This window comes from Papilio polytes, unplaced genomic scaffold (assembly GCF_000836215.1).
Source record: "Papilio polytes unplaced genomic scaffold, Ppol_1.0 DF824180.1, whole genome shotgun sequence".
Classification (NCBI taxonomy): Eukaryota; Metazoa; Arthropoda; class Insecta; order Lepidoptera; family Papilionidae; genus Papilio; species Papilio polytes.
This window is the reverse complement of record NW_013525024.1, coordinates 1,161,500-1,173,338: the sequence shown is the minus strand read 5'-3', so window position 1 is coordinate 1,173,338 and position 11,839 is coordinate 1,161,500. Positions and strand designations below refer to the sequence as shown.

General features: G+C 35.6%; 1 protein-coding gene across 1 annotated transcript in view; it reads left to right on the top strand.

Moving 5' to 3' along the window:
- Positions 1–11,563, top strand: part of LOC106111227 (serine/threonine-protein phosphatase 2A regulatory subunit B'' subunit beta-like) — a 71,432-nt gene extending 59,869 nt beyond the window's left edge. Inside the window, exons 3-11 of the mRNA XM_013293247.1 lie at positions 4,384–4,520; positions 4,761–4,938; positions 5,022–5,164; positions 5,273–5,373; positions 5,485–5,653; positions 6,909–7,035; positions 7,410–7,574; positions 7,997–8,079; positions 9,446–11,563. Coding sequence (XP_013148701.1) covers positions 4,444–4,520; positions 4,761–4,938; positions 5,022–5,164; positions 5,273–5,373; positions 5,485–5,653; positions 6,909–7,035; positions 7,410–7,574; positions 7,997–8,079; positions 9,446–10,223 — 1,821 coding nt within the window. The 5' untranslated portion in view covers positions 4,384–4,443 and the 3' untranslated portion in view covers positions 10,224–11,563. The remainder of the gene's footprint in view (positions 1–4,383; positions 4,521–4,760; positions 4,939–5,021; positions 5,165–5,272; positions 5,374–5,484; positions 5,654–6,908; positions 7,036–7,409; positions 7,575–7,996; positions 8,080–9,445) is intronic.
- Positions 11,564–11,839: the final 276 nt, after the last annotated feature.

The window sequence follows — 11,839 nt, the reverse complement described above, 5'->3', positions numbered from 1 at the left end:
ACTGTAATAGTCAGCGACCTAATTCTACATTCGAATGTTTGAAACATATTGCCTAAGTTTGGAGTGGATTAACTTTGTTCACAAGTTTGTGGTATCGTTATTTACTTAAGAATATGTTTAAGTATAACATAAACAGGGGTTATCACGAAAGTTCGCGAGCAACAAATTTCATTTGACTTTACGAATGTTTTTCGCAACTGTCACGCAAACGTTCGTGATAGACCCTCGGTAAGTGTCCATTGGTACATTTTCCAAAACCACATCGTCATCCTGCTCATTATCTCTGACAAAACTGAGACAACACACTTTTGTCTGGAATTCTCAGCAATAGAAACTGTTACAGAACTTCACAGAAATAACATTACATGTCCGTATTACTACTTCAATTTAATATAGCAAAAAATTGTAACATAAAAACTACGTAAAATAATTATATAATAAGAACTACCAATTAACGATTACCAAATTGCCAAGACTGTGGGATCGCTCCCACGTAGTAACCGAAGATTGACCTATAAATGTCAACGCATCAACATCTTAAAGGATATGATGTAGGGCTGCCAACAGACAATAAACCGGACACAGGTCCAATGTTATATTTCAAATTATTCACTCGGATCAGAAAACATAGGTATAAACTCATCATTATTCACCGCGCCCTTAAGACTAGAAATGTTGACAGCCCTTAAAAGGTAATTTTTTATGTATTTTATCCTTCCAAATTACTAAGGTTTCCTAGACCCTACAATTTTAGGTCTTTTCAAGCCATCAAACTGCAATTTAAGGCTGGTAATTCTTTTTTTACTTTACTAAATCAAATTACAATCGAAGACAAGAAAGATGATTGATAGAAGAAATTATTATTGGGTGTAGTCTAAGGTATCAGTACCGAGTACTGACGACCCTTCTAATAGCCTCCGGCCGTCGTCCCTTGTAAATTTTATTGCTACCATTAATATTATACGGCCTTCGATATATTATTACATGGATCTTGGAAAATTCACAACAAATTGGAGTTCTTCAACTTGCAAATCTTTGAAAGGGATTATTCCTAACCGTCTCCCCGCTCTGTCCCCACGTGGGAATAGATGTAAATAGAAAGTTTTATCCTTCCCACTTTTTGCGACTAGGGGACGGTTGGAACTTATTTTATTTCATACAATTCCATCTGTCACCTTATTGGTGATAGTGGTACTAAAAGGTGGGACGGATGAAACTTTTCATTTTCACGTGGGGACAGAGTGGAGTGACGGTTGAGAATAATCCTTTGAAAGGTACTTCGGTGATTACATTAAGAAAAAGAAACTAGAAAAAAGCCATGAATATGCGTGAATTTCGTAGAATCCTAACAAAAACCGGCTTCTACATATATAGAGAATAAGCACCAAACGACATTTTTTATCTCTAACGAGCTGGCTAATTAAATATACACAACATTATTGCGTATTTATGTTGCAGTGTAAAGATATATTGCACCGTAAAACTGTTTATAGACGCACCAGCACCGGCTTGTTATTTAGAACAAGTCTTTGTTCCAAGAAACTCATTCACATAGAAGCCAAATTAAACATGATCCCGGGTCTAAACGAGCAAGAATACCTTATATCTTAGTGCAATTGCATCTGTTTTTTATGATTTACAATAAAAATGATACAACTTTAATGAACATACAAAATCTAAGGACACCTTGCCTATAGCTATATACTTTATAGTAGAACAAATTCAATGAAATGTTTTGATTTAACTTTGCCTAGACTAGAAACAGAGAATCGGCAGACATTTCAGAATTTTAATAATATATATGGGTCCTGTAACTAATGTCAATACGTTTAATTCAATCAATTCTAGAAGAGTAGTATGGCATACTTATCACCATCAAAATTATTAATAATAACAGTAATATTCTTGCATAATCCAGACAGCGGATGTCGCGAGTCGAGACATAGTAGCTGAGCTGTCAAAGTTAGCCGACCGAGGCGACGACTACGGTATAAATAGGCCTTCTAATAGGGTTACCACCTATTCTGATTTGACCCCAATTCTACGTCTTCGTTTTGAGCTGACATCGAATTCTTGGAATCAGAGTAAGTAGTATGTAGCTCCACAAATAGATGCTTGTTTTTGTTGTCTTCCAATGAGTCAAAAGTTGATAAGACACTGGTTGTTTTTGCCATTGTTTGGGTCTACGGTTATTGTAAGTTGGCAGCCCTACTTGCGAAGTAGACGTGACCCAATTCGCGCAGGTCAACGGCCTCGGAAGGGGACCGTTTTAGGGAAAACGATGTTCCAAGAACGACAGACACGCTGTAAAGGAGACAAATGTTTACGATTCAACCGTTTAGATTCAATATTTACGTGTACAGTCTTAGCATTTTATTAGGACAGAAAAAATACTTTTTAAATTATAACAACGTTGGGCATTAAGATCAAATTCTGTTGATTACGGAACTGCAATATTTGAATTTGAAATATTGACCTACGGCTTGAATAGCAAGCGTATTTATAACCAAATAAACACTTTAACAGGTTACTGGGGGTTCGGAGTTTTGACATTTAAGACATTCATTTATGATATTATCGTAATACCAGGAACAAGAAGTTTTAAGTGATAATTACTACGAAGTGAAAGGCGATGCCATATTTCGCTTATCATTAAGCCCCATCATGTAAATGTCGGCTCCTTTTTAGAGATGATTATATACTTTATAGATGCGAATAAACGTTTCTTTATAGCCCTAGGTAATGATGATCTTTTTGACCTCGACTTTTCCCAACAACATCAAACCATATCACACTAAAAATCTTATAGCAATGTAGTGAGATAAAAGGCTTTGTGACTTTTTTAAATTCATACGATGCTTTCAAATATCTGGCAATTATTCTTTGATAAATTACGAGTACGTACAAGAATTATTGCATAATTTTCATTATGTCTTTTCTCTATGTTATTAGTGCTGTCGTGTTGTATATTACATCTGCAATTTACGAACATAAATCAAGATATACAACCCGCTGTGAAATCTAACGCAGACAAATATCATAACCATCGCTTGGAGAAAATGAGAAAGCTATATGGAATGCAATGTATCTATGTAAATACACATGTTAATGTATTATTTATATAAATAATTACATAAATCCTATCCCCACTTGAATCAAGTAACATAACAAACGGTAACGGTTTATATAAAGATGGCAAGTCAAATACCACCATTTAAAAATATTCGTTTGTTTAACCATCAATTTGTCGATGAAAACTCTAAATTTAATCACAAAATAGTTGGTTTCTTATTGTTGGATGTTCCAACAGTAAAACATGTTTTATGTAAACATCAAAAACTTTATTACGCCTTTACGTACAAATTTTTACTAGTAACATACTATCTATATCGTAAACATCTTCGAAATGGTGTTTCAGTACGAAAATATTACCCGTAAGTCTTATCGAATCTATAAAGATATTCACTAAAGTTATATCGAAATATCTTTTAAATATTAAACGTTGACACCCTTTTCTAGATATTCCATACATGTTATTCCAAGTGGGAATTAATCTAAATACTGCCTTATTATATTAGTTTCTAAGGTCGATTTTGCTAGTGCGAATAAAGAACATAGTATAAAAACAATTCGTTTCAAAGGTTCGTTTCTTTAATTCGTTCAATGAAGATGGTTGTTGACATCGTGGCCTATATTCCGTATACCGGAAACCGAGCCCACGACAGATGTCTGACCACTGCACGCCTTCGACTATATGTAGAATCAATAATTAAAAAAAGTCAAAAACTTATCAATACATTAAGTAAGCAAAGTTATTTCTAAATCTTAAAATGGGTGTAATAAAAGCAATCAACATAGTTACTCTGTTTTATTGAAATCTGTAGTGTATTTTATAGCCATTCTGCCCTTTCTTGTTACCATTTACTCTCAGTTCACATGCGATACGTGAACTATGGACATTTGACCTTTACTTTACAGCTACCATAAAAGGTTATTGTTATGGAATAGAAAAAATACCAACGTGCTTTAGCTAACAATGTTGAACACACTCCACGCCCATTATTTTTAAATGTTACTTTTATTTAAAAGTATCTAAAACTGTTAACATTTAACTCTTTAAGTACTTAGGTAATTTTTACCAAGATTCCTGAACGTGTGCCATCCTTCGACCATATCTACACTTTGGTCTAGGTAGGATAGTGGTCAAGCGCTGGTTTATACATGATAAAAAAAATTCCAAACCTTCTTGTCTCATAGTCATGTTTTAAATTGTTAATGGTTTACATGCTGCCACATCTTTTTTTCTACAACCCTCGTCGGTTCTATATAGATCCAACATAGTGCTACTTTGGTCAGATGTTTACAATGTATGCTTGTCGCCAGGTTCCTCGTGAGAGTTTTAAGCACATAGTGGCTGCATGCGAGTGCCCACTGTACTGGAAGATGCCGTTGTTCCTGGCAACACAGCAGAGCCTGCATGCCTCTGTTGACGGACATAAGTTCATCGATTTCTGGAGAGAGTGAGTTACAATAAGAATCATGTACATTAAGAAAAAATAAGCAGTGTTCTTTATCTTGATACTAAATAACCAATGTTGACCATAAATTATGGTAATTACTTGTAATTCCTTAGTGTTCATTTTGAATATAATCTGTAATGATCCATTTATATATCTTGCGTTTTCGTTGCAGAAATTTTTTTTTGTTCATCGATCATCTATTCAATATGCGTACGCTCATTCGATTCCCGTATGTTCCAGGATGACGTCACAGTGTCACGACTTAGCGTCCCGGTTCGTGTACATCCTGACACGGGGGAAGAGCAGTTCTTTAGCGCCCGAGGACTTCGTGCCCCTCGTACAGGACGTCGTCGACACACATCCCGGTCTCTCATTCTTGAAGGAGGCCACGGAATTCCACTCCAGATACGTGCATACGGTAAGAATATTCTTGAAAATAAAATAGAATAGAATCTAGAATATAAAATGTTTGATGTCCTTAAAATGTTTGAATTTTTTCAGGTGATAGCGCGGATATTTTACTGCGTGAACCGGTCGTGGTCAGGAAGGATATCTATACCGGAGCTGAGGAGGTCGAATCTCCTGCAGGTCATACAGCTGCTGGAAGACGAAGAGGATATCAATCAAGTTACACAGTATTTTAGGTGTGTAATTATTTTCCTTTTCTTATCTATGGTTTGTGATTTTTATATTTTTACTGCTGAATTTCATATTTTAAATAAATTTGCTAAATTGCTTTTTATCAACTCCAGTTACGAGCACTTCTACGTGATCTACTGCAAGTTCTGGGAGCTGGACCGCGATCACGACTTGTTCATAGATAAACACGACCTCGCTAGACACAACGACCATGGTAAGACATCAATCAAATAATACTCTAGTCACAGTGTAAACAAAAGCAATACTGTCTACTATTCTACACTTATATCTGGCGTTCCTTTGTAAATGCTGTTATTACTTCCAGCTTTGTCAAGCCGCATGATAGAGCGCGTGCTATCGGGCTGCGTGACCCGCGGCAACCAGAACCGTTTGACGCCCGACGGCGAGCCGCGCATGTCCTACACAGAGTTCGTCTGGTTCCTGCTCGCCGAGGAGGATAAGACACATCCCACCGCTATCGAGTACTGGTACAGGTCCGTACAGATTACTCATAGTTCAATAAACCCACATAGTTTTCCACTAGTTTTACAATTAGTCGGTCACGACTGCCATGGAAGTATGGCAGCGCGATTAAAATTGCGTTTTGTAGAAAGATGTCTTAGTGGAAAAACCATCTTAGTTATTGATTATCTCAATGAAACCAGACACCGTAGAGTTGGTTAAAATTTCGAAAGCTTCTGTTACATTTAATCTTTAATAAACTATTCTGTTAATTTTTAATAAATACATTCAGATAAAGCTGTAAAACGCATTTTAAGAACAAAGAAAGTAGTAGTACGAATGTTGACTTTCCAATATCATCAACATCAATGCCCTTATCCCTTACGGAGGGTCGGCACAGCATGTGCTGCTCTTCCATACATCTCTATTAGCCGTCATATCTGAATCCACTACTTTCTTAAGTATATCCTCTTTCACACAATCCATCCATACTTTCTTCGGTCTTCCTCTTCCTTTGTAGCCATCCACATTCATTCTTAATACTTTCTGGTTGTTGACCTTCAAACGCACGTTTGTTATTCGCCTTGTGTATATAGAATCTAGATTGTGTTGTGAAACGTAGGCATTGTATGCGTGATGGCACTTGAGAAAGTTCTGATAGGAGTCACGTAAGAGGTCATTACCATACCGTGCTGTTAACCCCACATATGAGCCTTCCAATTTAAATGATTTTAATTTTTAAATTACCTCTTCTCTATTGTTTTATAGTTTCACTTTTGTTTCGTAAGTTTTATGGCTTTAATCACGGTTACATAATTTTAATTAGAAGTTTACATAAACTAATTGAACTCGAATATATTTCAATCCATTTTTGCTTATTGAAGGTAATTTAATCTCAAGAGTAAAGAGAAATCTTATTTCATCGTCTATAAGGTGATCAGTACATTTTTCTACCGCCTCTTATGGAAAGTAATTAAAACAATTATTGGATCAATCTTTTGGCTCGAATATAAGGCTCCGTTGTTTGAATTAAGTCATTCCGTTTGTACTCTTTCTAGGAGTGACATAAGCGTTTTCATTTATGACCAACTTCCCAAAAGAAGGAGGTACTCAAGTCGTCTGTATGTTTTTTTTTATTTTTTTTATGTGTGTGACGGCATAACTCCGCCGCTAGTGGACCGATTTTGATAATTCTGTTTTATCCCAAAGGTAATGCTTGCAGGTGGGTCCCATTTTTTTTTTGTTTGATTTTTTAAGGAAACTGATGTGAAATTATGCATATTCCAGATGTATGGACATTGACGGTGACGGGTACATATCGATGTACGAGCTGGAGTACTTCTACGAGGAGCAGATGCAGCGTATGGAGGCCATCGGAATTGAAACACTGCCCTTCAATGACTGCTTATGTCAGGTATACCACGTAACTATTTACAATTGACTATAGAGTATTTGTGCACTATTATAAATTTAACGCATAATACTGGCATAAAATTTATATTATTTGCCTTTCCTCTTGCTCTGTTTAAAAAAAAAAACAAAGATATGAATGTTTTTGTAACAACAGCAGAAAAGGGTTAACTTGCCAGTTATTCTTACATATTTGTTATTAAAAATAAAAATAAAACATTTATTTAAAAATGAGTAAGGTGCTAACAATAAATGTTAGCTTAATAATAATCACTGCTTTAGTAAAATCTTCCAAAAGTTAATTTTTTTCTCCAATATCCATACGATTTTCGTATTTAAACTCCAATAATCATTTATGTAATAAATTATTTATGTTAGATGTTAGACATGGTGCACCCGGCGGAGGAGGGCAAGATAACACTGTCAGATCTGAAGCGGTGCAAGCTGACGCCGATCTTCTTTGACACATTCTTCAACCTGGAGAAGTACCTCGACCACGAGCAACGCGACCCCTTCGCCACGCAGAGGGACTCCGACTCAGAGGTCAGTATTAAAATCAGTAAAATACTAAAAACCATTAGAATCATTTTATTTAGATACAGTTAGAGAGAGAGCTCACCTTTGACTTTCGCACTACAGTTGTGCGATTGTCGGATTGTTTCGCAGCCAATTCAACTGTTTAGTTGCACAACTAAAAATCGAGTTGTGTACCTCCATACAAGCTCGTAAGAATCACACCGAAACTACAGTTGTGCGATAGTTTAGTTGAAGTTGTGTACGCTCTTATTGTGTCTTTTTTGTTTGTGTTTGAAAAATAATTAAATCACTAGACCAAATTCATTTTTCTACAATTAAAATGCTCGTAGTGATTACTCTTTGAAACAAATGTCTCTCCACAATATAAAGAAAGTTACTACTGTATTACAAAATAGAACCGACTAAAGCTTCTATTCCTAATGTTACAGATGTCAGAATGGGATAGATTCGCCGCCGAGGAATACGAGCTGTTGGTGGCAGAGGAAGGAGGGAGCGACGCGCAAGACCAAATGTAAGATAAAATAACATTTACTTATAACGAGATTATTCTTTAACTGTTATTATAATTTTTATTTTTTTCGCTAAACAGGCAATTGTATAAAATAATAAAAGACGCAGAGAAACAGAGGTGTGCGAATTTATTCAATGAATTGTGCCGAGCTAGCCGACTTAGCGGATATAGATATTTCAAATAAATGATACCGCGCGGTAAAGTAGAAATAAATACTATATCGCATCAGACAACGCACACGTACTTAGTATGTACATCCTGCATTGTGAAGCACAAATGTCCATTTTATAGTTCTTTTCAAATACCATGATGGCTCAAGGTCAATCGCGCATCGCACGCCACACTTACAACTGTGTTCTGCGCGATTCGCGATACGAGCCGTTAACACATTTGAAAATGACTATACTCGTATGATAAATCTTGTAGCCACACTGCTTTGATGTATTTGCAAAATGAATAACATACCAACTGTGCTGTGTATTACAAAAATATGTTCTGAATGCATCAAATTAAATAAATATCATTGTTACGAATATACATCGTTATACTGTATTTTCTGTCCAATATTCATATTATATGTAAATCATTTTCATATATATTTATCTTCTATCTATTATAACCATTATTTATTTTATTTTGTTCATTATTATTATAATTTTGTTCATCAGGGAGGAAGACAGAACTGGCTATGCTAGGGTAAGAATGTGTTCGTGAATTGCCGTGTATGTGTATGTCATTTTATTGCATTAGTCGTGTCTACGACATCTTATACCCTGTAAACTCCGACACCGCTTTATAAAGCTTTTTATACCGTGAGTTTCTACTGCGGTAACACATTTACATATCCTGTTGTTGACTCTTTTTATCTTTAGAAGAGAAAGAGAGAGAACAACATGTTTCTGTTCGAGTGATTCGGTAGTGAAACTCTACGGTTATATTCAACTGCCTTGCTTGTCGCAAGGAATTGCATTTTGAACCTCGTTGACTTGTCGCTTATACGTGTGAAAATCTTGCATTTAATTTATAAAACAACAATGCATTTAATATTTAAAATATCCCAACGAACGGTCGCATAGATTTGATCAATTTGTGAATTCCTTTGAAACACTTTTTGCCATAAATTCCGCTGCTTCGTCTGCCTTACTGATGAAAACTTTTTTTAATCTGTACATATTATATTATCCATATCAACACATGAGAACTTTTGAGCTTTTGTTTTGTAAATAATATCCAAACTTATCAGCATTTGATCAGGCATGAAGTAATACTAACATTCAAAATACAAGTTGCATTCAGTACATATACTTTACAACATGTCCCTGCGATACGCCAGCATATTTTATTAAACTTACGCTCGTCTTTTCAGCTCATACGATGAGACCGATGAAGATTGTTTATCACCAAATATAGACGAGATCACAAACACTGAGGTTGCGGAGGAGTCCAGTGTGGAAGAGTCTACGCTCAGCGAGAGCGCTGCCAGCGTCGTCAGCCGCGGCAAAGAACAATCCGCGCCGCGCCCGCAGCCCGCCGCAGCACCCGCCGCCAACACTGCGCCTGCCGCGCCCGCCGCCGGCTTCGTCAATCTTAGTTCTATTTACTCCATCGGCGGCGCTAACAGATGGCCAAACCAACCAGACAACGCCAAGAACGGTCTACCCGATAGAAAAACCGAAAAACCGATACCACCGGAAAAACCGGTCAGCTTATTGATGATGAACGGAAAAGTCGATAACCGGTACTCCGGTTTTAGCAATAATAGCTTTTTATACTCGCAACTACTCAACCCAACGGGTGCGCGCGCGAAAGACCCACCCTCGTACACTGCGGCTACCAGTGGGGCGTTCGACAAGACTGGTGAAATTAAAAAAGCCGCCACATCTCCTATCAAAACCCCAATCAATAAATCACCTGTCACCAGTCCAGTGAACGGTGTCAACAAAATCTCCGATAACTACGAAAGAGCGATCGCTGAACGATTGAGCCCGCAACGAGATATATCGAGATTGAACCGTAGCAGTTTGTTTAGTAAAGTAAATACCGGTGTGGTATCCGGTAAAGTGAAAAAGAATAGTCCCCGACGTTCCGGGAATGACGAAGAAGACGAGGACTACGCGCGCGACAGTGACGAGTGTTCCATTTAGATGTAACGTTGGTAACATTGGGAATTTAGTTAACAAGAATCAAGTGTTTGTGTTGATTCCTAGGATTGTATCACTGTACAGTGTAACCAAAGAGCGCTGCTAACGAGTGCAATTAATGACTTTATAGTATAATCGTTGAACGTTTATTAGAAGAGAGAACTATTTTTTCAGCGTATCCTAGCGGGCGATGCGTGCCTCGTGACGTAGCAACTAGACAATTCAGTAATGGACACTTTTATAGAATAGTGTGAAAGTAGATATTGTGAAAACCATTTTCTAACAGGTTTGAAAAACTTCGCTTGCTTTTTTCAGCATTTTATTAGTGTTTATGTAATTTACAGTTGTTTGTTATTTTTTACTGCAATATTTGTCTCAAAGTTAATTTATGAATTACTGTCACTTGCATGACTTTTAATACGTAATGAAGAGATTGTACGATTCTTAACCTAAAAACCATTTTTGTGTTAAGATCAAATGTTATTTAATTTGTTATAATCTATACCACCACAACATATTACATATTAAGGATTTAGAATGTGATTAATAATTTAATTAAAGCGTTTATTTCCACAAATTAATGCATAAATAAAATGAAGCTATCGATAATAAAATTCGATAAATGAAAACAAGTTTCAGTCCATAAAAAATGTAGATTAAAAAAATTATATCATGCTTCATCATTATTCCGTCATAAGTAACTCATATCATAGCTCCATCCACATTAAAAATTATTTTATTACAAAATTGTATTGAACTAGAGTTAAAAAATAACACGACCAAAGTTTGGTCAACGTTTAGAAAGAACACAACCGTAAGTTTAAAAAAGAAACACGCACAGGTTATTTAGAAATTAATAAAGTATTTTTGATAAGGTTTGATGATAGTGGTACGTAATACTAATTTATTTTTTGATTGCAAACAAGCTAAATTAAATTGCTAATGGCTGGCATGTGCATAATTGTATTAAATAACTATGAATATTGTAAAATGCTTTATACACATTAGATTTTGTATCAAATTGTCATACATTAAGTAATTATGATTTTGTTTGGACACATTTACGAGTTGAGGTCTAAAAGCTAAATTAAAGGAAAAGGTTTAATTAGGTTAGCGTCGCTTCCATTTAGTAGTTATACATTGCAAATAAATTAAAATGGATTTTTAGTTGTTTGTAATCTGTCTAGACTAACGTTGAGTTTCTAATTTGGCCATAATTCATGGAAAATCGTATTCGATTTACAATTTCATTGTAAGCAGTCAAAACTTTCTTTTGTAAATTACTTTTTAGAGTAAGGAGTGTTTGGTACTAAAATATAGTTCCTTGATTTGAATTTTTGTGACCAAATATGTTTTTTTTTTAATTTCTATTCATTATGTTGATAAAAAAAACCAAGCTAACAAAATTTATCCAAGATTTTTTTTTATTATACTATATTTTTGTGTTTTTTTAATAAATTCCGTTAATTATTTTCATTTGCCAATGTTAATTAATTAAGCAGTTAAATGGCAGCTGTAAATATGCTTGTAGATTTATGTTAGTTGAATATTGTATCTAGTCTGCAGGGTGCTGGTTCGCAAAATGTCAACATTACAGAAAAAAAAACTTTTGTTACTTC